The sequence below is a fragment of the Mobula hypostoma genome, chromosome 21, assembly GCF_963921235.1.
Source record: "Mobula hypostoma chromosome 21, sMobHyp1.1, whole genome shotgun sequence".
Taxonomy (NCBI): domain Eukaryota; kingdom Metazoa; phylum Chordata; class Chondrichthyes; order Myliobatiformes; family Myliobatidae; genus Mobula; species Mobula hypostoma.
The window spans coordinates 55,630,594-55,658,011 of NC_086117.1; the positions used below are offsets into that span (position 1 = coordinate 55,630,594).

Below are 27,418 nucleotides of genomic sequence, written 5' to 3' on the forward strand. Positions count from 1 at the left end.
GGAGAGAATTGGTTAACTAATAGAAAGCGGAGAGTTAGGATACATGGGTGTTTCTCTGGTTGGCAGGTAGTGGTGAGTGGTGTGCCACAGAGGTTGGTGTTGGGCCCACAACTGTTCATGATATACGTTAATGATCTGGAAGAAGGGACAGTGTGTAGTGTGTAGCTGATGACACTAAATTGAGTGGAAAAGCAAATTGTGCAGAGGATATGGAGAGTTGGCAGATAGATATAGATAGATTAAGTGAGTGGGCAAGGGTTTGGCAGATGGAGTACAATGTTGGTAAATATGAGGAAAATTGGAATATCGTTTATTTATATAGTAAAAGTAAAATTATTTAAATAGTAAAAGATTACAGCATGCTGCTGTGCAGAGGGACTTGGGAGTGTTTGTGTATGAATCACAAAAGGCTATTTTGCAGGTGCAGCAGGCTATCAAAAAGGCAAATGGAATGTTGGCCTTCATTGCTAGAGGGATTGAATTTAAGAGCAGGGAGGTTTTGTTGCAACTGTACAGGATACTGGTGAGGCCACACCTGGAGTACTGTTTGCAGTTCTGGTCTCCTTACTAGAGGAAGGACATACCGGCTTTGGAGGTGTTGCAGAGGATGTTCAGCAGGTTGATTCCAGAGATGAGGGGATCAGACTATGAGGAGAGATTGAGTCGCCTGGGACTTTACTCACTGGAATTCAAAAGGATGAAATGAGATCTTCTAGAAACATTTAAAATTATGAAAGGGATAGATAAGACAGAGAGAGGAAAGTTGTTTCCACTGGTAGGTGAGACGAGAACTAGGGGCATAGCTCAAGATTTGGGGGAGTAGATTTAGGACAGGGATGAGGAGGAACTGCTTTTCCCAGAGAGTGGTGAATCTGTGGAATTTTCTGCCCAGTGAAGCAGTGGAGGCTACCTTAGTAAATATATTAAAGACAAGGTTGGATAAATTTTTGTATAGTAGGGGAATTAAGGGTTATTGGGAAAAGGCAGGTAGGTGGAGATGAGTCCATGGTCAGATCAGCCATGATCTTATTGAATGGCGGAGTGTGCTCGACGGGCCAGACGCCTACTCCTGCTCCTGTTTCTTATGACCTTGTGTTCTTATGTCACACGCATACGGAATAATTAATCAAATATTTTACTGTTGCTTATTAATTTAAATAAGCATTTCCTGACCCTAGGGATGTATGACACAGGTGAAATTTTATTTCACAATACTAGTTTGCAGTGGCCTGGTTTGTTGATTTAAATCTTCAGAAAGCTTTTGCTCCCAACATCATTTAACCTTTAAAAATAGCTATTTGGAAAATGAAAATATTATAGATTGACTGAGGCTTGATGAGAAGCTAGAGCAAATTGCAGAGTTTTGTGTTTCAAATGAGTATGTAACAATATCTTCCTTCCTTGGCATAGAACATTTCAAACCCATGAGAGTTCAAGTTTATTGTCATCTGACTGTACATACAGTACTGGGCAAAAGTGTTGGGCACATGCAAAAAACATCTGTAAAGCGAAGATGCTTTCAAAATATTGAAATGAAAAGTTTCTAAATATCAAAAAATTACTATCAAGAGTAGTAAATAAAAAAAACTACATCAAATCAATATTTGGTGTGACCCACCCTTTGCCTTTAAAGCTCAATTCTCTTAGAGACATTGTGCAGTTTTATAAGAAAATTGACTGGTAGGTTCCAAGCACTTCAAGAACTTGCCACAGTTCTTTTGCAGACTTTGGCTGTCTTGCTTGCTCCTATCTCTCCAGGTAATCCCAAAAAGCCATGACGATGTTGAGATCAGGGCTCCGTGGAGGGCATACCATCTGAAACTATATTAAAAAAATAGTGTGCCTTAGATTTTTGCACAATACTATGTTTATAACCACAGGTACCCACAAAATATATATCACACATAGCACATAAATCAAAATATTACCATAAATAAGTTGCTAAGGTATAATTCAAAATGAATGTAGTGTGCAGCACAGGTAAACAGTACAGTAAACAGCTCTCTGTCCTAGTGGCGAGACCTCTGTGGTGGCAGGATATGCATTAGTTTCACAGCCTGAAGGAAGAAGCTGTTACCCAGTCCGGCAGTCTTGGTCCTGATGCTCTTGTACCTCCTTCTTGATGGTAGTGGGTCAAAGAGATTGTGTGATGGGTGGAAGGGATCCTCAACAATGCTTTGTGCCCTTTGTCTGCAGTGCTGCTGGTACATCTCACAAATAGTGGGGAGGGAGACCCAGAGATCCTTTCGGCGTTTTAAGATTCAGGTTTCTGTTTACTCCCATAAAATGCAGTGTTTAGATGGAAATTGATGGTAGTTGTTGAGAAATTCTAAAGATCTCGTCGTTGAACATTGTGTGTCTCTTTAGAGGGTACCTTCAGGTGTTAGAGGTGGGTAGATTTCAAATAGCTATGATACTGGGCTACCAACTACTTATTAGTCAAGTGTGTTAATGTGGAAATCGGGCTAATTATGACTTCATGTTTTAATAAGAATTTGACTTTTTGTGTGCGCCATGGTAGTGTAGCAGTTAGCATAATGCTATTACAGCTCATAGTCTTGGAGTTTGGAGTTCAATTCTGGTGTTCCCTGGAAGGAGTTTGTGCATTCTCCCCGTGACTACATGGGCTTCCTGTTTGTGCCCCAGTTTTCTCCCACATTCCAAAGACATACTGCTTAGTAGGTTAGTTGGTCTAAGGTAAAGAGGTGGGTTGCTGGGTGGTGTGACTTGTTCGGCTGGAAGAGACTGTTCCTCACTGTATCTCAATAAATAAATAAAACTTTAATCATACTTCAGTGGACAAGGTCCCTCATGGTCCAGAACATTAAGTCGCATGAAATCCGCAGTAACTTGTTAAATTCTGATAAATGGTCTGATTAGCGAGTTTACAGATGATACAAAAATTAGTCTGGTTGTGGATAGTGAGGAATGTGGTTAATGTATATAGAGTATAAAGTAGGTGTAACACTTAGGGCTATTGACTCATGTTTGTCTAGGGGAAACCCTGTCTGCCCGCCAGACCATGTGTCACGTTTATGTAGATGCTGTGTAATGCACCCTGGTACAAACTCACACATAAAATATCAGACAGCACACAAGGTACGATTAGCTGATTACACTTTATAGATCTTAATGTGACTATGTGGTTAATAGAGATACAAATACAAAAAGAAAAGAGAAAGGCGTCAAACTTATCAGAGTTCAACCAATTCGTGCACAACTGTTGGAGCTCAATTAATGGAGTCTTCTCTCCACCATTCGATCTCCTCTGAACTCCTTGACCTTCCGACTGGGACCAACCATGGTGGTCTAAAAGAGCGCGTCCAGCACATCCTTCCTCTTCATTCTTCCTCGGTGAAAAACCCCAAGCCCGCGCAAACTAACAGCTTTCACACAGACAGAAAGAATAACATCTCTTCCATTGGTTAGCAAATGAATATAAGTCCCGTTATCACTAATTATAACCCAAACATGCTGCTACAGAGAACCTTACCTCATCAGTTAACATTACAGAGAAACCATTTCATCTTAACACTATAGAGAAGCCATTTCCTTATTAGCAATTAGCAGTTAATAATACTGAGAACCCTACATAGGTTATGGGTCACTTGGAAAGATGGGTGAACTCTGCCTGAAATGCCAACTGTTTCCCCCCTCCATGGATGCTGTCTGACCCGCTGAATTCCACCAGCATTGTGCATGTGTATGTTGCTTTGAATTTCCAGCATCTGCAGAATCTCTAGTGTTTGCTACTGGTGAATCTTTGCACCCACACCATCCTTCCTATATAACTCTTGCTAGACCCCACTGATCCTAATAATTAACTGAAATTTGTTCCCCTTTGTAACTGACCTCCCTGCTTTAATCAGTCTGGGCACATTATAGTTTTTTAGAACTCAATGATCTTCCCTTAGTCTCTTTTATTTCAAAGCAAACAATTTCAGTGGAGCCTGTCTCTTATGGCTGTGTCTCCAGCTCTACCAATGTCCTAGATCTCCTCTGCAACTTCGCTAAAGGCATCAAATCCTTTAATGTGCTGAGGAGAATGATATTCTAATTCTGTGGCTGTGACCTAACTAGAGCATTCTGTCATCTCAGAGTGAACTGCTTTTAAATAGCGTCAATTGCATGTGTTTATGTTCAAAAAGCAGTGATTTTTGTCACTAAAAGTTGATGAGAAATAAGCAATTAGACAGTTCAAAACTGTTTTGCTCATTGTGGTTTCAAGCATTCGGTCTTGAAGATGGCAGAAGCAGCTAGGATTGAAAATGAACCGATTTCACTACTTGAACAAGTTAGGAACTTTGAATTTGAAGGTATCAACTATTATCTTGAGCATTACAATGAAAATGAATATTTGGAGGATACAGGCATTTATAGCATTGTATGAAGGCAGTCCATTATCTGCACTAGGTGTCTGCACTGATTTTGTTCATTGCATACACTGGTGAACTCCTCCATTGAAAACTATTAAAAATGTATATACAGTTTTATAGTACCGTATAGTATTGATAGTGTTCTAATTTGTTCTATATTTCATTTAAATACATAATTTCTTACTCAGTTAAACGGTAGTTTGAGTATTTTTTATACCTTTTTAACTATTTCCATGAAACTTCGGTTAATCAGTGCAGCCACTTAATTGAGCCAAAATGTACTGGTCCCGATGTGTCCCAATTAACCAGAATCCACTTTACTCTGTGAACACCTGTCAAGTTTGAGGTTGTGAGTAATAACTAGCTTTGCTTTTTCTTAAAATTTACTTCGGATTTGCATCTATAACTCGGGTTTAAGATGGCGCCAGCGAATCTCAGAAACTTTTGGCTAGTGGCCAATGAAACAAAGAAGGCAACTAAGTACTTTGTTAATCTCTCTTTCTGCTAAATGATCTTCGCAAATAATAGCCCGTATCTTCCCTTTGGACTTGGAGGCAATTTGATGTGGCAGAACCGAGGTGAAGTAGCCTGCCCATCGCCGAGAGCAAGGAAGACCCGAGGCTTGATTGATTTAGCACCAGGCTGAATCATAAAGGTCCGGTACAGACTGAATCAAGGTAGCAGGGTCCAGGTGTCAGAGTGCATCAAAGCGACTGAACCCAATGTTTGGATGACGATTTAGATGCTGGGCCAGATTGAAAAGGTCAGGGAGTCGGGGCCCGAGGTGGGGGACAGGCCGGTTCAGCTCACTACTTGTTACTCTGCAACATTTACTCAGCTCTGTGCTGAACTGAGGGTCTGTGGATGGACTCTATTTGTGGACTTCAGTTCAGAATGATATTTGCTTGTGTCTATGTGCATGATTTTTTTGTCGAACATTGGGTGTTTCACCGTCTTTTTCTAAAAGGGTTCTTTTGGGTTTCTTTTTTTTTGTAGCTACCTGTTAGGAGATGCAGCTCAAGGTTGTATAATGTATACATACTTTGAACTTTGAGCTATTTGTATCTCCTGATATTTCAAGGGTGCAGATGAGCTGGTCACCAGAGTAGCTACATATAACAATGTTAGTTGAGGAATTTGACTCCTTTTCTGTTTTGGATCAATAGCGTCTCATTGTATGACTATAAATCTAATCTTTGCCTGACCAACAGCACAGCGGAAGCCCTGCGGTCTCGCCATTTTGTTAGTGTCCTCAATCTCCTAATGCAGCTGCGGAGGATATGTAATCACCCCAACCTGAAGTGTCCCAGGGCGGTCCGTTCGGCGTATGTTTGCAAAGCTCTGCAGTACTCCATTTCATCTCTAGTGCTGAAAACACTTGAATATGATCCTTGGAAAGTAAGTGTTCAAATTATTTTATTTCCATTCTTTTCCCCGAGGTTATCAGTAGATTTCATTTAAAAAAAAATAAATTGCCCTTTTATCTTTAGAATGTAGACTTGTCTGCCTTCAATCTAGTGGGAATTGAAAATAAGCTCTCTCGACACGAGACTGAGACAGTCATGCCCAAGCGGAAGGTGACAAGAAAACTTATTGAGGAAATCTACAACTCGCCGGATCTTCCACCAAGACCCAGACCTGTTAAAGTGAAAGTCAGCAAGTAGGTACTCTTCTGTTGTAATGGGACCCTCTGCATGGTGCACTGTTGCAATGAGGTAACTCTGAGTAACATGCAGACAGTGAGTTCAGAAACTTAGTTCAAAGCACTGCTTTTGAAGGAACATATTCACAAAAGCAGTCAGTGCGATGCAACTACAGCTCAGGGTGTTTCGGAGTTCAGTTCTGGCGCAGTTCAGTAAGGGGTCTGTAACATCCGTCCCGTGGGTTTTCTCCAGGTGCTCCAGTTTTCTCCCACAGTCCAAAGACCTACTGGGTAGGTTTATTGGTCATTGTTAATTGTCCCCTGGTTAGGTTAGGGTTAATCAGATTTGTCAGGGGTTGCACGGTATGGCTTGAAGGGCCTTCATTGCACTGTATCGCTAAATAAATAAAAGATTCATTTTTCTCAGGGTTGAAATGCCTAACACTAGAGGGCATGCATTTAAAAGGAGAGGGGGTAAGTTCAAAGGAGATGTGCGAAGCAAATTTTTGACTGTGATAGCGAGGCCAGGAAAGGTGGCATTATGTGTTCAGTTCTGGCTTTTCTATTTGATTAGCAAGTAGGCATGTGGATCTTGTGACCACAGCTGGGAGTGTGTCCATCCACCCTCCCAGTGAACACCAAGAACTGAGGAAACTTGGCAGAGTTGCAATGGCTGAAACAACTCTATGTAATTAGGTATAGGGTTAAAGGAGCATCAATAGGAAGTGCTACCTCAAGAAGAACATCTAATCAAAGACCCCCAACCATCTGGGTCATGCTCTCTTCTCACTGCCTCCATCGGAGTTGGAGGTACGGAAACCTGATGTTCCACACCACCAGTTTCAGAAACAGCTTCTTGTCTTCTCACCTGCCCATCACCTTCCACTAGTGCCCTTCTTCCTTTTTCTTCCATGGTCCACTGTCCTTTCCTATTAGATCCTTTCTTCAGTCCTTTACCTCTTCCATTCATCCCCTCCCAGCTGCTGTCTTCATCCTCTCTTTCCCACCCATCCACCATTCTCTTCACCTGGTCCTGTCTGCCACTTGCAAGCTAGAACTCTTCCCCTGTTCCCCACCTTATCTGGTTTCTGCCTCTTTCACTTCCAGTCCTGATGAAGGCTCTTGGCCCAAAATATCAACAGTTTCTTCATTTCCCTTGGTTTGTCTGAGTTCCTCCAGCATTCTGTGTGTGTTGCTCTGGGTTTCCAGTATCTGGTGCTTGTGGTTTTACAGAATCATAGTCAGCTTTTCCTCAGCTGATGCTTGACCGCATCATTGTATCTGCCCTCTTGATATCAATGTAACTGGACAACACCATGGAAGACAAAGTGGTGGGTATGTGGAATGTGCAATCTGGGGGGGTGGTAGAGGCTTTCATGAGGCTCTTAGATAGGCATGTGAATGTGCAGGAAATGGAAGGACAGAGGGGATTAATTCCTTTGGGTACAACTTTGCTCAGCATGACATTTGCTTTGCTGTACTGTCTTGTGTTCTATTACTGTTTTCAAGGTGGATTCAAGCTCCTTCAAAGATTTTTCAGTAATGTGATCTGTTAAATTAAAATGTATTTCATTGAAGCAAGTCCAGGCTTGTAAGATGTTTTAATTCAATTTGTTTGAGCTACTCTGGCAGATATCATGTGTACTTTATATCTTACAGCAAAGAAGGTAAAGTTTTCTAACACTTTATTAATTTCCCTTTTATTAATTTGCACCTCAAGTGGGAAGGTTTGTATGATAAATACTAGATGTGGATGAACAATGATCTGGTCCATTTCAGGTGTAAACCCGGATGATACCCTTTTCTGAATGGGTTCCTTAAGTTTGTTATAGCCGGGACAGGTAGTGGGTTAAAGCTCCTACTACCGCTTAAATGTTCCCAATGGCATTCATCTCGAATAGTCTCTGACAACCAGTTCCAGACCTTCACTTGTGGCTTGACTGCTAAGCCCAGTGGAACCACTTCTGACAGGAGAAGGGGAAAGGAGGGTTACTTGCACCTTAAAAACAGTTCCATTGAGCAGATGGGACTTGTCAGCTGTGATTACCAGCTCATCTAGGAGAAGAAAAACTCTGATCTCAAACCTCCACTGTCTTGTGGCTATACCCACTCATGGGGGAAGGCCTTGGGAGTAAATCCCAAGGTAAAATCCAGAGTTGGAGTCCCTATGGCAGTCCTATGTTGAGTTCAATGCTGATCGACAACTCCTGCAATGCTACTGGTGCCAAACTGTATCGGTCTCTGCCATTCCTTTGGATCCATCAGCTGCGTGGAGGGGGTGAGCCTGCTGCATGGACAACAGCTTGCTCTCTATATCGTACTGTGCAGCTTGTGTATAAATTGAGATGCAGTGCAGAATAGGCCCTTCTGGGCCTTCGGTCTGTGCCGCCTCGCAATCGCCCGATTTAATCCTGGCCTAATCACAGGAAAATTTCAATGACCAGTTATGCTTCCAACCAGTACATATTTGGATGGTGGGCGGAAACTGGAGATCCTGCAGGAAATCCACACGGTCATGGGAAGAATGTATGAGTTCCTAACAAGGGCGGAAATTGAACCTGAGTGGCCTGTGCTGTAAAGCATTGTGCTAACCACTACACTACTGTGCCGCTCCATGTATGTAGATAGCTAGGATGCCATATCGTGGTCAACCCTGACCAACGGAGAGCCTTTCCCCATTGACATAAACGAACCAGATGTGTGTATGTGCTTTTTTTGCAACATTCCAGTTATTTCATAGCTTTTTATTTCCAATTTTAATTTCATATATAAAATTTGTAATTAATGTAATAATTTTGGAATAGTAGAGATGCACTGGCAAAAATCATTTAATTTTCCAAGGGACGTGATTGGCTGATGTGTTAGTGAGGATTGATAAGGCACCTGTCCTCAGCAGATACCCCGAACCCCCACCCCACACATCATAATCGCTCCCCTGAACCTTCATAGTTACTTTTTTGATCCATTAAAGATTCAGAGATCAAAGAACATTTGTTATGCAGTATACGACCTTGAGATTTATCTTCCCACAGACAACCACGAAACAAAGAAAAACCATGGAGCCTGTTCAAAAGAAAAACATCAAACCCCATCCCCCTACACATGCAAAAAAAAGCTAATCATGCAAACAGCACCCGAAAAAGAGAAAAATGAAATGAGTACAGGCATATTCAGTTCAGCTTGATGCTCATTATCTGTAGGCCATTCCGATTCGAAGTCACCCAAAATAGCATCAAAAAAGGAATGGCCAGAAACCGGAGATGGATCATAACTACAGAGTTAGCCATGGTCAACTCCTCGGTGCCTGAAGTAACACTATGAGCTTTTGAGTTTTATTTTCAAACTGCTTAGTCTTCTTGTAACTTATATCAAACAGGTTATTTATATATTGGCATCATTGACACTGATTCTAAAAATACATAAGCTAGACTTTAATTTTAATCTCAACTCTTTGTTGCAGGCTATTAACGTTTCAGTTTACGTGTTTGGGTTTTCAGCTGTAGGCAGTTTCATTTCTTGTGTCTTCTATGGTGTTGTTTAGTCAGACTGAGATTAAAAGGGCAGACACATTGCTTTCTCGGGCATCAGCAAAGGGAAAGCCAAACACGATTATGTAATTCTGTCTTTCCTGACCTAGGTGTCACAGTCAATTAAGTACAATTTGGTGGTATCATCATTTGTTATATCATAGGAAATGTTGCTGATAGTTTACACAAAGCAAACATTTTGGTGAGGGGGGCACAATAGCAAGTATAACAATGTTACAGCACCAGTGATCTGAGTTCAATTCTGCTGCTGCCTTTAAGAAGTTTGTACATTTTCGATGTGACTGCATGGGTTTCCTCCAGGTGCCCTGGTTTCCTCCCACAGTCTAAAGATGTTCGGGTTAGGAGGTTAATTGATCACATAGATGTGATTGGGCGGTGTGGGCTTGTTGGGCCAGAAGGGCATGTTACTGTGTTGCATCTCTACATAAAATTTAAAAAATGACTCCAGGAACTCACCTTTCTCTTCATCAAATATTAAAGATTAGTTTTATTTGTCACATGTACGCGGCACGATGGTAGTGTGGTGGATAGCATGACACCATTGCATCTTAGGGTGTTCCGGAGTACAGAATTCAGTTCTTGGCTATATAAACAGTAACAGAGTGTGAAATTTTATAGAGCAGCTCAGATACAAATGGAATGCTGTCTCCAGTGTTACATTATGGTATTTAGAAAGAGAGCTTTGAGAAACTGGAACTATTGGTCATTACAGTAGTGTAGTGGTTAGTATGAAGCTATTACAGCTCGGGATATTTCAGAATTCTGAGTTCAGTCCCAGTGTACTCTGTAAGGAGTTTCTGTCCATTCTCCCTGTGACTGTGTGGTTTCCTCCAGGTGCCCCAGTGTCTTCCCATAGAGTTGCAGAGTTGCTTGGAGTGTTCTTTTGTGTTCATGGTGTAGTTTTCGCCAGGATACTGACTCACCAGCAGTTGGACCTTCCAGATACAGATGTATTTTTACTACAATCAATTGAAACACCTTGACTGCACGTAGATCTCCACTTAACTAATTATGTAACTTCTAAAACCAGTTGGCTACACCAGTGATGATTTGGTGTGTCATATTAAAAGGGGGTTGAATACTTATGCAATCAATTAGTTAGGGTTTTATATTTGTAATTAATTTAGATCACTTTGTAGAAATCTGTTTTCACTTCACACGAAAGTCCTTTTACAGAAGGTCACTGTCAAAAAAAGTCAAATTAAATCCACTGTGATTCAATATTGTAAAACAAAGCATGAAAACTTCGCGGGGAGGGGATTACTTTTTATAGGCACTGTAAAACATTATGCTAACCACTATGCCGTCGTAGAGAATGTGGAAATGAAAGAGATAGAAGCAGGGGTAGGTTGCTTCTCCTTCAAGCCCCTCTGCCATTCACGAAGTTCATGGTCATTCTACTTCATTACCATTTTTTTGTGATATCCACAGAAGGCTTCATTTCCTCCATATTTATGACTATCCGTCTGTTTTGAAGGAAGTTGCTGCATCAATGGCAAAGATGTTGCCGGGATTGGAGGACCTGAGATGGAAGGAAAGATTTAATGGGTTAGGACTTTATTCCTTGGAACGTAGAAGATTGAAAGGAGATTTGATGGAGGTATACAAAATTATGAGGGGTATAGGTAAGGTAAATGCAGGCAGGCTTTTTCCACTGAGGTTGAATGGGACTACAACAATTGGCCATGGGTAGGGGAGAAAGATGAAAAGTTTAAGGGGAACATGAGGGGAAAGTTCACTGAGAAGCTTGAGCGAGTGGAACAAGCTGCCAGCACAAGTGGTGCATGGGAGTTTGATTTGAAAACATTCAAGCTAAGTTTGGATTGGTACAAGGATAGTAGGGGTATGGAGGGCTATGTTCTGGGTGCAGGTCGATGGGAGTACGCAGTTTAAATGGTTCAGCAAGGACTGGATGGGCTGAAGATCCTGTTTCTGTGCTGTACTTTTCTATGACTCTTATGACATAGCAATCCAGGGTTTGCATTTTCTATCTATGGTATAATTTTGTGCATAATTTGTATACTCTATGTGTGTCTGTGAAGCTGCTGCAAGTTTTTCATTGTACCCATACTTCACCGTACTTGTGCGCACTCCAATAAATTTGAGAAAGAGGAATTCAATTATTGATTTATAATTTCCTCGTCTCAGTCTTACATGGCCTAATATTTATTCCTAGACTGAGATTCCTGGTTTTAAACAACAAGGGTAATAACTGTTCCTGAACCTGTTTGTGTGGGACCTATACAGTTTTGTGGAGAGAGTGTGGTCTGGATGGGGTGGGGTCCTTAATGATGGATATTGCTTTCTTGTGGCAGCGCTCCATGTAAATGTGCTCAGTGGTGGGGGTGGGGCACTTTGTCTGTGATGGAGGTGACTGTGGAGACCAGATCAAGGAGAGATGATATTGCTGACAAATTGTACTGGTCACCAAAGTGCAATATCTCTTTCTCTCGTCGATTTAAGCCACTCAGCCCACCATAACCACATTGACTCATCCATTATCAATTCAGTCTTTTAGCACTTAGCCCATAGCCTTCTATGCTTAGGCATTTCACGTGCTTGCCTGGAGCCATCAGATGGATTATGTGTTAATACAAACACGCAGGAGATTCTGCGGGTGCTGGAAATCCAAAGCAACACATACAAAATGTTTGAGGAACTCGGCAGCTCAGGAAGCATTTATAGAAAAAAGTAGACAGTCGACATTTCTGTCTAAGGCTCTTCATCAGGTCCTACGTGATACACAAGCCAGGGCAGTACAATATGGAGAGCAGGATGTTGCCTGTGTTGCAGGCTTCCCCTTCTCCATGCAGCTGACGAACCCAAGAGAACAGCAGAGACTGATCGAGTTTGGCACCTGCAGCATCACAGGAGTTGTCAGTCAGCATTGAACTCAATGTTGAACTGCTTTAAGGACTCCATCTCCTGATTTTACATCAGGGTTTACTCCCAAATCCTTCCCTAAGAGTGGGTTTAGCCGCAAGGCAGCAGAAGTTGGACATCAGAGCTTTCCTTCTCCTAGATGAGCTGCCAACCACGCCTGAGGAGCCCCGTGCCTGGAGTGAGTGGTTTAAAGGCAAACCATTCTGATGTCCAGAACCCTAAGCTGATGTCCCAATGTGGATTGTTCCTAAAGGTTTTAATCTGTGTTCTCCAAAACAAATCAAGGTTGTTCCAGCCAGTGCAGTATGGACAGAAGCCGGATGACAGGACAGTTGTGGTGGTTGGGACACAGCCTCAGCGAGCGCCCAGCATGGCTTCCGCAGCGGCAGCCCATCAAGGACAAGTGCGTGGAAAATCTTCAGCTGTGGCTGTGCCTGCGTCTCAGGTTATGACTTCTGCGCAAGGTAAGGAGAAAATTCATTTTGTCTGGAGTCATTCATGGATATGTATAATGGAACAGTCAGCTTTCAGGACTGGCCTGCAGGGGACAAGTATTTTTCCCTCTTAGGTGTTTTAAAATTTGTGAGTGGCCCATCTTATCTGTAGTTTTGACAAGCAATGCAAGCATTCTGAGTTTTACCGGGACAAGGGAATGCATTATTGTTAAATTACCAGATCAAATTGTAATTCGGTTATCAGTTTTTATGAAAAATATTGGGAACAATACAAGGAAAATTCTTCCCACCCTTTTTTTTTTGCATGTCAAACACTATTTTCTCTGTGTAAGTGTAGTATTTTAAAGGATGAGTTTTTAAAGCAATTTTGCTGACTGATGAATCAAATTTTCTGTGGTAAGAAATCATTGTACCCATCAAAGTGCAGACACTACACTCAGAAAAGTCTGCTTTTTTCAATGGTTCAACAATTCAGATTAATATCAGAGAATGTATGCAGTACACAACCTGAAATCCTCACTCTTCACAGACATCCGTGAAGCAGATAGTAAAAAAAAATCCCCAAAGAAAGAGAGACAGAAAAATGTTAGAACTCCAAGATGATTGTTCAGATTTACACAGATCTGGTGAAACACATATCATCTTGTGCTTTTCATATAAACTTTACAAAAACAAACTGTATTAGATCATTTGATTCTGTGGCTATCTTGGTATATATATTTTGTCCAGTCCTTTCTGCTCCTCATGTAATTAGATCTGAACTAAGGAGTATTTCTTTTAAGTTAACTCCCTTAGTTAGTATTAGTGTTGGTTTATTATTGTAACCTGTATCGATTTTCAGTGAAAAGCTTACCTTGCATGGTGTTCATACAGATCAGATCATTACACGGTCCATTGAGCAAGGTAAAACAATAGCAGAATGCAGAATAAAGTGTAAAAGCTACAGAAAAAAAAGTGCAGTGCGGATAAACAATAAAGTGCAAGATCTTAACCAGTAGATAGTGGGGTTAAGAGTCCAGAAGATCATAAGAAATAGGAGCAGAATTAGGTCATTTGGCCCGTCAAATCTGATCTGGAATTTCATTATGGCTGATCCATTTTCCCCCTCAGCCCCAATCTCTTGCCTTCTGCCCATATCCTTTCTTGCCATCTTATCTGACAAGAGGTCTGCCTGTTCAACAGTCTAGTAGCAGCTCTGCTGGTGGTTCTTTATGGGCGAGCCCAGACACAGAGGGAGGCTACTTAGTTGTATTCTTATTGGTGCTGCCATGCTGTAACAGTAGTCACAATGCTGTGGTCAGCAGCTGTCAGAAGTTTTGTACAGTTTCTCTGGAGTTTCCTCATGTTTTGGTGTGAGATTTTTATTTTTATTCTCAGGTAATGGGTTTACAGGCTGTTGGTGTCGGCTAGCTATCAATTAACCTCCGTGTGGGGATACAAGAGTTATTTGGGGTCAACCACGTGGTGTGGGAGTAAAGTTTCACACAAATCCACACTGGTGAAAGGCTTCCTTTCTGTAAGTTCCATAAGACAGGAGCAGAATTAAGCCATTTGGCCCATCGACTCTTCTCCACCATTCCATCATGGCTGATTTATTATCCCTCTCAACCCCATTCTCCTGGCTTCTCCCTGTAACCTTTGACACCCTGACTAATCAAGAACCTATCATCCTCTGCTTTAAATACACCCAATGACCTGGCCTCTACAGCCTTCTGTGGCAATGAATTCCAAAGGTTCACCACCCTCTGACTAAAGAAATTCCTCCTCATCTCAGTTCATTCATGAGTAAGTTAGGACGTGGCTAAATAACGACTCCTCGGACATACAGTCTGCTGCCATTTCCAAAATGCCACAGTGAGGTTGAGACCTGCAATCTTAATATAATTCCTCTCTGGGGAATTGCCCAGCACCAGACTGAAATTCAAGAAGACAGAAGCAAAAATTGGTCTCCGCCCTTTACCAGCTTGGTGAAACTAAAGACCACCTCAGATAAAATCCAGTAAACAACCATGAACCAGAAATTGGAATTGTGACTTTTTCCATATATGTTACTAGGAACATCATGTCAAATTGTGCAGAAAAGTGTCTTTCAGTCCAGCTGGTTAATGTGAGAGTTTACCCTTCAGTTAAGTGATATTCTTATCGCATACTGTGGTCTAATTCCCTTCCTACCCATTCACAGTTAGAGGTCCATTAATCCACTGAGCTGGGCAAACTGTTGAACAGTGGTTTATGGTGGTGGTGAATATTGGTAGCTCAAATTGAGGCATTTGATGTTGTCGTGTTTGCCGAGCTTGGCAACTAGATTGCAGATGTTTCATCATCAACTGAGTGACATCCTCGGTGTGCAATTTTTAGTGTGTCTCTCTGGGAGTGCTCGTGTTTATATAGCCCCCCCCCCCCCCCAGTTTGCTTGCCTCATTTCATTTGATCTTTGCATTCTTTTGGCTCGCGTTTCTTTGATCTTAGTACACAAAGACCAAGAAGGACTCCACTTTAACTGGGACACTGTGGAGGTTCTGGCATAGGCAAACATGAGGTAGGCATGAGCACTTTTAGAAGCGTGGTTCTCTCCCCATAATTCCGTAAACAAACATATTGATATAGGCACCATCTACGAACCCCTAAGAGCCAAAGAAACTTGACCCAATGGAATTCAATGGTCAACTGAAGAGGTAGCTAATCAGGACCAAGACAAGAGAACAGAGGGCCTATATAACGGCAAAAATTCCCAGAGAGAAACACAACAACTGCACACTGAGGATGTCACTTCAACTCATGATGAAAGGTCTGCAAGCTCAATGAATACTGCAACATCAAACAGTGATTTATTTTAAAAGCAAAGGAGTCTTTTCAGTGCTACCTTAAACTGGTGCAAATAACTTTGAAAATGCAGGCTGGAGTTTTAGTATTGGTGGCTATGTCCAGTTCAAGAAATGGTTGATTAACATGAGTATCAGTTTACTGAGGAGAACAAGAAATCACTAAAATGTGTAATGCCTGAAGTTATTAACAGCATGGGTTTTGGCTTCAGCAGAGCTTGAAAACTAATTAGAAATCCTTGCATTAATGTTTTTATTGCCTTTCCTCAGACACTAGAAACTTATCAGATTAAAAGGGCTGCACAATTCTTTACAGCACCAGTGACCTGGGTTCATTTCCCGCCACTGCCTGTAGAAGTTTGTACATTCTTTCCCATGTGTGTGGGTTTCTTCTGGATGCTTCGGTCTTCTCCCACAATCCAAAGGCACACTGATCGGTACATTAATTGGCCATTGCAAATTGTCCCATGATTAGTCTAGGGTTAAATTGGGGGAGTGCTGGGCAGCACAATTCGAAGGGCTGGAAGGGCCTATTCCCCACTGTATCTCAATAAATAGATAAATATTCTTCATGTAACTGAAACAGTTTTACATTTCAACAAGGGCACAATAAATGTCAGAAAGACCACTGATGTTGAGGGAGGTCCATTGGTTGGTCAAAGAGGAGCTGGCGTAGCAGGCTTTCAAGTTGATGTTTATTGTCATCTGACTATGCATAAATTAAAACAGCATTACAGAGAAATAAACAGCACTTTGCAGGACTGTAACAGAGTGAACAAATTATCCCCATCTGCCTTTGTCTAGTTGCCTTCAAACCCACCGTCCTCCAGTGGCTAGACTTGGAAGCAACCAGTCTGTTAACATTCCTGGACTGGAATGTGAATTTCAAATTGAAAATTGACTCAGTCTGTTCACACACACACACACACACACACTCTCACTCACTCACTCACTCACTCACACTCTCTCTCTCTCTCTCTCTAACATCAGGCTTCTCTTGATTGAAGCCACTAATTCAAGGCAAGTCAGCTTATTCAGGAAATGTAAAGTAGACAGAAACTTCAGCTATTTCTGTAGATAAAGGAAGCTAAATCTAAATCCTCCAGAAAGTGCAATGAATAAAGTTGGAGTTGATGTCGTGTGACTGTACTATATTCAACCAAACAAACAATGTTCCTCCAGACCATGGTGCGCTCACACATATGTCACACACAGTGCATAAACCAAAATATTAGCATGAGTAAATTTAAAAATATATATATATTTCAAAAGTGCTTTTAGTGCATTGTACAGATAACCAATGAACTGCAAACTTCTGGTGACGAGACCTCCTTGGTGGTGGCAGGGTATTCAGTAGTCTCACTGATCCCACCAGGCCATAGTTTTGTCAGATGCAGTAGGCTTCTTGTGGCCTTGCTTCACTTTTAAACTAGAAGAAAGTTAGAATTAGTTTTTATTTGTATCTTGAACATGTCTTACATTTATTTTTTCAATGAAGGGGGTTTGAAAAAAAATGACGAATTGACAAGGTAGAGTGTAAGGAGAATGCCCTGGGTTGTAGGTAGTAAATCTACATAGTAGCTTAGCAGTTAGCACGATAAAATCACAGCTGGGGGCGTGAGGGTTTGGAGTTCAATTCTGATGTCATCTGTAAGGAGCCTGTATGTACTCCCTGTGGAATGTGTGGGTTTCCTCTGTGTGCCCAGGGTTCCTCCCACAGTACAAAGATGTAACGGTTAGTATGTTAATTGGTCATTGTAAATTGTCCCATGATTAGATAAGGTTGAATGGGTTGCTATGCAGTGCAGCTCAGAGGGCTGGAAGGACCTGTTCTGGGCTGTATCTCTAAATAAACAAAAAAAAAATCTACCCTTGGTAGCTTTATATTACTGCCAATGCATTGAATTAAATTGGTGTCGTAGAATATTATAGCACAGAAACAGGCTCCTCAGCCCTTCTGGTCCATACCAACCAAAATATCCATCTAAGCTAGTCTTACTAGTCCTCATTTGTCCCATAAACGTCCCAACCTTTCCTATCCAGTGTGCAGTTGTTCAGTTTGTATTTACAATGTTAGGTGGTCAAAAGCTCACAGCCACCCACCTCACCTTTACAATATGCTATAATCGATCTAGCATTAACTAAAATTCTTGAGCTGGTTGCTGCTCTTGCAGTTTTTTGAAGAACTTGTCAGTTCTCCAAATGTACAGATGCAGCAGTGAAGTTTATTTTTTCCACATTTCCCCAAGAGGCCAGATGGGTCTTTAACAACCGATTCCAAAGTTTCTGCGTCCCAGTAGTGCAGTACTTGTTCAATTCTTCACTAGGAATGTTACCCTGGAATGTGAGCTCAAATCTTTGGTTTGAGACTATTTTCTTGTGATTGCAGCAAGAATGAATGCAGCTGCTCTATATTGCCCTGTAGCTTCATGTAAAATACAGAGGAAGCAATGAACTTAAATATTACACACACTTATTAATTGTACCTGCTTGGAGCAGTAGCTAGTTATCTCCAAGCAACACACGCAAAATACTGGAGGAACTCAGCAGGTCAAGCAGCATCTATGGAGAGCAATAAATCTTTTGGGTCCAGTCCCATCAGTGTCCTGAAGGCGGCCCAAAATGTTGACTCTTTATTCATTACCATAGATGTTGCTTGACCTGCTGAGTTCCACCAGCATTGTGTGTGTGTGTGTGTTCCTCTGGCTTTCCAGCACCTGCAGAATCTCATGTTATCTCCAGTAACTAGGTGGGTATTTCATTTCTCAATGTTGATCACAGTTGTACCGGAGGCACGGTGAGTTTACACGGAATGAAATGTGAATGTGATTTTTGATGCACCTCTCTCGTATGTTGGCCAGCACAAACCAACACCTTGTCGTTTCCAGCAGCGACTCCGTTACAGATGACTCAGACGTCTGCCAGTGCGCCAGGACAGCAGCAGGCGGTCAACAGCACCATCTCCTCTAGCATGGCCAGTCCAGCACTGGTCAGCACAGCAGGCCAGGTCACCCAGCAGGGACAGACCTTGCACTCTGGCCAGGCCCAGCAACAGGCCACCTCCGTTCACACCGTCCCGACAACTAATGTGCTGCATCAGAGGCTGGTGCTATCCTCCCAGGCCCAGGCACGACTGCCTAGTAAGTGGCCTCACAAATATTGCCTCATTCTCCCACTTTTTACTGTTGCATGACTCTCTCATTTCTTGCTGGTAGGGTCTGACCCTCACAAGCAGCCGATTATATGGCCTTTTTTTTTCAAATTCTCTCTTGCTGCCCTGTCTACACAAATCTATCTTGGGTAAAGGACTAATCCATCTGCTGACATTTTCTTTAGACGAGATCTGGCCGTGCTTCATGGCCACGGAACAAAAAGCTGTCTTCTGCTTCACTTTTGTATGTACGTAGCCTTCTAGCATGTCTTTCTGATACTGAGCACAGACCTGGTAATAAATTTATCCTATGGATAATGCACTGCCTTTGCAAAAGATGCAAGAAACTATTTTTAAAAGAAATAACTATTCGATGAATTATGTTTGGGGTTTGCAGAAGCTGCAGGGTTTTCATTGTTGACGAAATCTTGCCTATTATAATGATTTTAGTACTTTCTGCCAATCTTCTCCACCCCCTCAGGGAGGAATAGGCGTTTTCCACATTGCTACATTGACTAGAAATCTAAACAATTGCTCACCTTAATTAGATTCAGATTTATTTCACTCTGTTTTGATGTGCAAGTGATAGGTAAATACCAATTATTATACAGGTTGAGTACTCCTTATCCGAAATTCCAAAATCCAAGAGCTTCTGAAGTCTGAAATTTTTTTGAGCGTTTACATGACGTCACATATGAAAAATTCCACAAGGCACTGGGAGGGTTCCTTGGTGATATGCAGGCCTCTGTGCACCACAGACAGTTCTGAGAAGTGACTACATATATGTAATGAACAGAAGTTAATGAAATAGAAAAGCACTTCATAAAGCAAAAAATGAAGATCTCGATTGTGTATTGAAAGAGTTGATTCATCGGTGTTTGGGTAAACATACGCTGTTTAATGGTATGCTTATCATGCAACAAGCAGAGATCTATCATGATAAACTGAAACTTGAAGGTAATTGTAAATATTAGACAGGCTAGTGGAGGAAATTTAAGAAAAGGCACAGTATTAAATTTTTAAAGACTGTGATAAAGCATCTGCTTGATCACGAAGTAGAGAAATTCATTGATAAGTTTACCAGGATCATCACTGATGAAAATCTAACACACCGAACGGCTGCAACAATACACAGGTGTTTTGGGCAAGTATAAGACAAAGAGTGCTTAACGGTAGCGCATAAATTTAGAGTCTGAAATGACAGCGATCCCAAGCTATCTCATTATATATTCCAAAATCCAAAAAAATTCAAAACACTTCAGACCCCAAGCATTTCAGATAAAGGCTACTCAACCTGTACTTGAAATTTAGGAATTGGAATGAGTGGTGAAGTTCAGCTTGTTTAACTGTCGATTGGAGTGACACAGTGTGTATTAACATAAGCTGAAGCAACACACACAAAATGCTGGAGGAGCTCAGTATGCCAGGCAGCATCTATGGAAAAGAGTAAACAGTCAATGTTTTGGACTGAGACCCTTCATCAGGACTCTGTAGCTATGTAGATTTAGTCTGGTGCCATCTGTGGAGTTTGTCCCTTCTCCCTTGACTGTGTAGGTTTGAGGGAGAATCTACTGTTCTTGGTTCCTCTCTTGACACAAGGGTAATTGGCCACTGCAGCGCAGGTAAGAATCTGGGAGGAGTGGACGAGAATGTGGTGAGAATAGGTTAGAGGGAGAATTAGTACAGGAATGCAGTTGCTCAGTGAGCTAGTATCAATGCATTGGCCTGAAGTGACTTCTGTCATAATGAAATCTGGTAATATCTACAAAGTGCTTTTGTACTTTCACCTGGTTAAGTATAGTTAAGGTGAAAATGAACTGAGTCCCTACTCAGTTAGTGATTTATAGAACTTGCCTGGGAGCTAGATTGATATGTCTGCAGAAGGTAGAAGATAACATCTGGGAGGTCGGGGAGGCTTGTTAAACTTAGGCACAGACTTCTAACTCATTACGCAATTTCTGTTTGTGAGCTCTCTTGGAAAGGCAGTGGAAAAAAATGCACCTCACTTTCCTAGCACTGACAGAAACAGGGTGTCATTTAAAGTTTTACAGGCAGCTGATTATAACAGACTCAACGTTACCCATGAGTAGCTTTCAACATGAGTAATTCTGAAATGTTCCATCGTTTCTCTTCGAGCTTGTTCATAGAAATCCATCAATTACGTCAGTATAAAGACTGTCGGTATCTGGTAAGATGTAGAGTCCCGGGTGACAATTTCAAGTTAACTTACTTTCAAATTCAAGAAGAAAATAGAAATACATCTGATTTTTAAAAAATTGTTATGGTTGTGGGGTTGGAGAGGAAAGAGGAGGAAAAAGATATTTTATTAGTCCTTTGATTATCTGTAGATTTAATTCTCCCTCTGATGAAAAATAGTTCAAGTTGTTCTGATCAATGATACATTTTTCTATAATTTGCTAACAGAATGGGCTAGTAAGCTATAGGGAATGAACCAATATTTCTTTTTAATTGTGCCTTCTCTGATCATTGGCTGATAATTTATAGATCATGGTGGCTGCATTTTAACTCCAAATGCTGGCTGTATAATCAATTTCCTGGCCAGTTTCCTGAAAAGTTCTTCCAACTTGATTTCACTTTGCTTTTCCTGCATAAACTTCTTTGACACCTTGTTTGAGCACTGTAGATGACCTTGCATGAGTAGAGCTTACGTGCAGATCTACTAATCACTTAATAGAAAGGTTTGATTCTATGTTCGGCATTGTAACTCATGCTGCCTTCCCTTGCAGGTGGAGAAGTCGTCAGCATCGCCCAGCTAGCCTCCATAGCTGGCGGGCAAGGACGGGGTACTCAGACGAGTCAGCCCGTGACGCTGCACTTCCAAGGCAACAAGTTCACATTGTCTAGCAGTCAGTTGCGCCAGCTTACCGCAGGCCAACATCTTCAGTTACAAGGTACATCTCGTATAAGCAATCACTGCATGGGCTCTTACACAGTTTAATCATTCTCGCCTATCTGTACATCTCTCAGCCACAAAAAGTGATCTCTTTTCCACCCGTCTTTCAAATGAGTATTTATATTGAAAATGTTTGCATTGAATTGTCAGCGGGTCATGTCCAGATGAGACTAACTGCAGCTGAATTAGGCCACTCAGCCCACCGAATCTGCTCTGCCATCCCATCATTGCTGATTTATTATTCCTCTCAACCCCATTCTTTCCGTAACCTTTGATGCCCTGACTAATCAAGAGCCTGTCAGCTTCTGCTTAAAGTATACTCAATGACTTGGTCTCCACAGCCATCTGTGGCAATGAATTCCACAGATTCGCCACCCTCTGGCTACGTCGTTAGTAATCTTTCTATATCGGGCCAGTATTCATTAACTTGTCCAGGAAATTGGTCTATAAATGGTTACGTTGCTGTAATTTGCCTAAAGTTCTGCAGATGAATTGGTTCTTAGTAAGTTGTTAATTTAACCATGTCTGAGGTAACATTCTGCCTTTATTTATTTTTTCCCTGATAAAATCAGTAATTTCACATTTATTCCACTTTTACTTCACTTGCCATCTATTTACCCACTCACTTAACCCATCAAATAAACCCTTTGTAACCTCTTTATGTCCCCTTCACAATTTCCCTATCCAATTTTGTACATGTTCCGATGTTTAAACATGTTCCAATTTTTTACTATTTTCCCCACATCCTTTTATCAATGGCATTAAGTTTTTGTTCTTCTGTTACTGACCTCTGTTCCAAGAACAGTTTGCCCTTCCTGTTTTCCCCTTGCACGTCTCGTAACCGAATATTTTACTTATTTATTTTACTACCTATTTTCCCCTGGCACTTGAAAGGCACCAATGAAGGTCCTTCATCTCTGGTGGTGCTCAGGGCTTCCTTGATAGTGTCAGTAGCTGCCTCTTGGTTTTCACTACTGTCAGTCATGTAAGTCCCGGGTGGAGACTCAGGAATACTGTCGCACTGGGATGGAGAAAGATTCTTCATTGGTGATTTTGTAGCAATTTTGTTTGACTAGCCAGGGTTGTTAGCTCTGAGCTGAACATCAGAACCTGGAGGTTGGTGGACCACTCTTCGTCTGGCCTCTACCCTTTGAACTGTTTGGCATAGGTGACCCCGCCAAGAGCCAAAACATAAAGCCCTGACTCCAGCAAACATAGCTCTCCAGGTCATTGAGGCGTACAAGCCTCCAAATCCTATAAGAAGGTTGTGGTCCTCTTCGAGGCTAATACTTTACACTTTGATTTAAATCCCCTTAGAAATTAGGGGGTTTCAAATATTGAGTTAAAGGTATGATTTACTTCTGTTCCTCGGAAATAAGTAGGCATTAGGCACTAACATGCAGGGAAATTATGACCTTTTATATTATATGAGACTATCATTTAATTTCACTTAATTGCAGGTAACGTTCTCCAAATTGTGTCAGCACCCGGACAGCAGATAATGCGTCACCAGAATCAGGCTGTGATACAGGCACCATCACAGGGCAGTGCCATTCATAATGCCTCTGCTGCCTCAGGAAACCAGCAAGGAATGCCGCCTTCTTCTGTTCCCAACCCTATTTCAACGCAAGGTAAACACCGGGAGACTCTTCTTTCTATGCTCTGTGTGAAGTACCTGCACTTGCATCAGGTCTAAAATTTCTTGTCCATTTTTTTCAGCGTCTTTTCTCACAACTAGAACAGTTGGTAGCTCCGCATCTGGTGAGCAGGGAGCAATCCTGAGACCTATATCCTCTCTAGGATCTGCTGCACAGGTGAGCAGTTTACAGTAGTCTTCATTTAACTTCTGGATATCCATGGTGTTCTTCAATAATATCAGTTTGAAAAGGTGCACGCCAAGAGCTTGAGGGAGAAATGAGAATCCATAAGATCTTAAATTGATCAAAAATGTGCACAAGTTAATTTCCAGTCTTTATATTTGTAGAAGCTGCCTTTGTAAACTTTTCAGGTTGTAGTTAAAACCTACTACCAATGCAAATACTGCTGAATTATTACTGGTAGAAGGATGTAATTTCTAAACACGAAAGATTGTGCAGATGCTGGGAATCCAGAGGAACACAAAATGCTGGAGGAACTCAGCAGGTTAGGCAGCATCTATGGAGGGGAATCAACAGTCGACGTTTCTGGCCAAAGGATGAAGGGTCTCTGTCCAAACATTGACTGTTTATTCAGAAGCAGAATTGGGTTTAATATCACTGGCATATATTGATAAATATATTACTGTTTTTATTATGTATTGCAATATATGTGTATATGTATATAGAAAAAAAAGAAAAAAGTGTTACAAACATGAGAAAATCTGCAGATGCTGGAAATCCAAGCAACACGCACAAAATGCTGGAGGAACTCAGTCCTGATGAAGGGTCTTGGCTGGAAATGTCAACTGTCTATCCTTTTCCATAGTTGCTGCCTTGCTTGCTGAGTTCCTTCAGCATTTTGTGTCTGTTGAGTGAGTTAGTGATCATGTCCATTTTGAAATCTGATGGCAGAGGGGGAAGAAGCAATGTGAAGAGGGCATGTCCTGGGTGATGGGGGTCCTTAATCGCCTTTTGGAGATGTCTTGGATGCTAGGGAAGCTAGTGCCCATGACAGAACTGACTGAGTTTACAGCTTTCTGCAGTTTACTTCAATCCTGTGCAGTAGACCACCCGCCCCCCCATACCAGACAGTGATGCAGCCAGTTAGAAAGCTATCCATGGTACATCTGTAGAAATTTGTGAGTGACTTTGGTAACATAGCAAATCTCCTCAAACTTCTAATGAAATATACCCAGTGTCATGCCTTCCTTATAGCTGCATCGATACGTTGGACCCACGATAGATCCTCAGAGAAATTGACACCCAGGGACTTGAAATTTCTCGTCTTTTCCACTTCTGATCCCACAATGAGGACTGGTGTGTGTTCCCTCATCTTACCCTTTCTGAAGTCCACAATCAATTCTTTGGTCTTACGTTGAGTGCATAGTTGTTGTTGCGATACCATTCAATCAGCCGATCTATTTCATTTTTGTAGCTGATCTATCCCTTCCATAGAGGATATAATTTCAGTGTGAATTGTTGTCCTTCTGTTGTTCCTAACCCCTAGGTTTCCAGCGGTGTTGATGGTCTCTTTAATTGCATTTGTTCAATGCTTTATATGTTCAGTCACAGTTAAGAATGCCATTTTTATTTATAGGATTCGATAGAAGAGAAGAAAAGGCTTACGAAGGAGCGTTTGGATAGAATATTTTTGATAAACGAACGGCGTTGCTCTGTGGTACCAGTGTATGGTACAGAGTTGTTAGGAGTCTGTTTCTTGATTGGTGAATATAGACTAACCAAACACAAATCGGCAGTGAATTCATGGCTTTCCTCTGGTTATGTGAACTGCTGCAATTCTCAGCAGTCAATTAGTGACCCACTTTGCACAGAGATGTCTTGGAAACAGACAGACGCCTTGTCACAGGCAATCTTAACTACAGACCAGAGGCAAGATAGTATGCAGGACATTATAAAAAGGTAGGTACTTCTATCACATCACTATCATTACAGTAGTTCCTATTAGTTGTTACAGTAGATTTTCTGCTTCAGCAATAAGATTACTGGAGGAAATTCTCCAACATACTAAGCTGCTGATATCCTTAATTTCAGATCAATAAACCAATCTGAAAATACCTTTCAGTATCATGACCTTTTATGAGTGAAGTATGGGGGGAATTGAGTTCAAGAGTTGCAATGTAATAGAGTAAAATTTACTTTGTAGTCCCAACTGCAGTCTCTGAACATTGAAACTGTTACTGCTTCTTTGCTGTAGGGTTCATTGTGCTGTTCTGAACGCAGTGGCTCCTCCACCAACTCTGTACACGTTCAACCCTCTACCTCCATACATACATCACATGCGGCTCTTCAAGTATAATCTGAAGAAGGAACTGGTTCCATACTTCCCGCAACTACAGCGGATTACGTCTACGACAACACTTCAGTTAACTGACCCAAGGCTCATACAGTTTGACTCAGGTTAGTAACTGAATCGAAATCTGTTTTTTTAATCAGAAGCAGATTTGATATCACTGTCATACAATACTGTGCAAAAGTCTTAGGCACATATATATATATACTTTATAATTTATTGCCGCCAAACAATTGATAGAAATCATCATAGTGATATTTGATTCTGTGCTTCCCTCTCCCTGGATTACAAATCAATAGTAAATATTAAAAATTTAAATTATGAATCATAAATAGAAAATATAAAAATGGAAAGTAAGGTAGTGCAAAAAAACCGAGATGCAGGTCCGGATATTTGGAGGGTATGGCACAGATCCGGGTCAGGATCTGTTCAGCAGTCTTATCACAGTTGGAAAGAAGCTGTTCCCAAATCTGGCGGTACAAATCTTCAAGCTCCTGAGCCTTCTCCCGGAGGGAAGAGGGACGAAAGGTGTGTTGGCTGGGTGGGTCGTGTCCTTGATTAACCTGGCAGCACTGCTCCAACAGTGTGCGGTGTAAACTGAGTCCAAGGACGGAAGATTGGTTTGTCTGATCCGCTGCGCCATGTTCACGATCTTCTGCAGCTTCTTCCGGTCCTGGACAAGACAACTTCCATACCAGGTTGTGATGCACCCTAGAAGAATGCTTTCTATAGTGTATCTATAAAAATTAGTGAATGTTTTAGGGGACAGGCCAAATATCTTTAGTTTTCTCAGGAAGTAAAGGTGCTGGTGGGCCTTCTTGGCAGTGGACTCTGCTTGGGTTGGACCAAGTCAGGTCGTTTGTGATATTGACCCCGAGGAACTTAAAGCTTTTGACCTGTTCCACTTGCGCACCGCCGATGTAAGTTGGGTCGTACGGTCTGCTACTCCTTCTGAAGCCCAATTCCTTCGTCTTGCTGACGTTGAGGGATAGGTTATTGTCTTCGCACCATGTCACCAGGTTCTTAATTTCCTCTCTGTACTCAAACTCGTCATTACTCGAGATACGGCCTACAATTGTTGTGTCATCTGCAAACTTGTATATTGAGTTTGATGGAAACTCGGCTACACAATCATGGGTGTACAGTGAGTACAGCAGGGGGCTGAGTACACCGTCTTGTGGGGCACCAGTGCTCAGAGTGATTGTAGAGGAGAGCTTGTCCCCTATTTTTACAACCTGGGTCCTGTCTGTGAGGAAGTTGAAGATCCAGCTGTAGGTCTGAGTGCTAAGACCCAGGTTCCAGAGCTTAGGAATCAGTTTATTTGGAATGATGGTGTTAAAGGCAGAGTTGTAGTCAATGAAAAGGAGCCTTACGTATGCGTCTTTATTCTCCAGGTGTTCTAAGGAGGAATGTAGGGTCAGAGAAATGGCATCTGCTGTTGACCTGTTGCTCTGGTAGGCGAATTGCAAAGCATCAAGGTTGACCGGTAGGCTGTGGTTGATGTGTGCCATAACCAATCGCTTGAAGCACTTCATAGCAATTGATATCAGAGCCACAGGTCGATAGTCATTCAGGCTTGCCACCTTGCTCTTCTTCGGCACTGGGATTATCGTTGCCTTCTTAAAACACGAGGGGATCTTAGACTGAAGCAAGGAGCAGTTGAAGACGTCAGCAAACAC

At 41.7% G+C, this 27,418-nt stretch overlaps 1 protein-coding gene across 13 annotated transcripts in view; it reads left to right on the plus strand.

Moving 5' to 3' along the window:
* ep400 (E1A binding protein p400) overlaps positions 1-27,418 on the plus strand; it is a 241,688-nt gene that overhangs the window by 117,233 nt on the left and 97,037 nt on the right. For 10 of the 13 annotated variants that reach the window (XM_063074069.1, XM_063074066.1, XM_063074065.1 and 7 more), the window contains 9 exons: positions 5,588-5,774; positions 5,867-6,036; positions 12,735-12,913; positions 18,588-18,866; positions 21,625-21,789; positions 23,252-23,422; positions 23,511-23,605; positions 25,026-25,348; positions 25,644-25,846. In XM_063074069.1, the coding sequence (XP_062930139.1) occupies positions 5,588-5,774; positions 5,867-6,036; positions 12,735-12,913; positions 18,588-18,866; positions 21,625-21,789; positions 23,252-23,422; positions 23,511-23,605; positions 25,026-25,348; positions 25,644-25,846 (1,772 nt within the window). The remainder of the gene's footprint in view (positions 1-5,587; positions 5,775-5,866; positions 6,037-12,734; positions 12,914-18,587; positions 18,867-21,624; positions 21,790-23,251; positions 23,423-23,510; positions 23,606-25,025; positions 25,349-25,643; positions 25,847-27,418) is intronic. The other 3 variants (XM_063074070.1, XM_063074071.1, XM_063074077.1) reach the window with 3 other exon arrangements.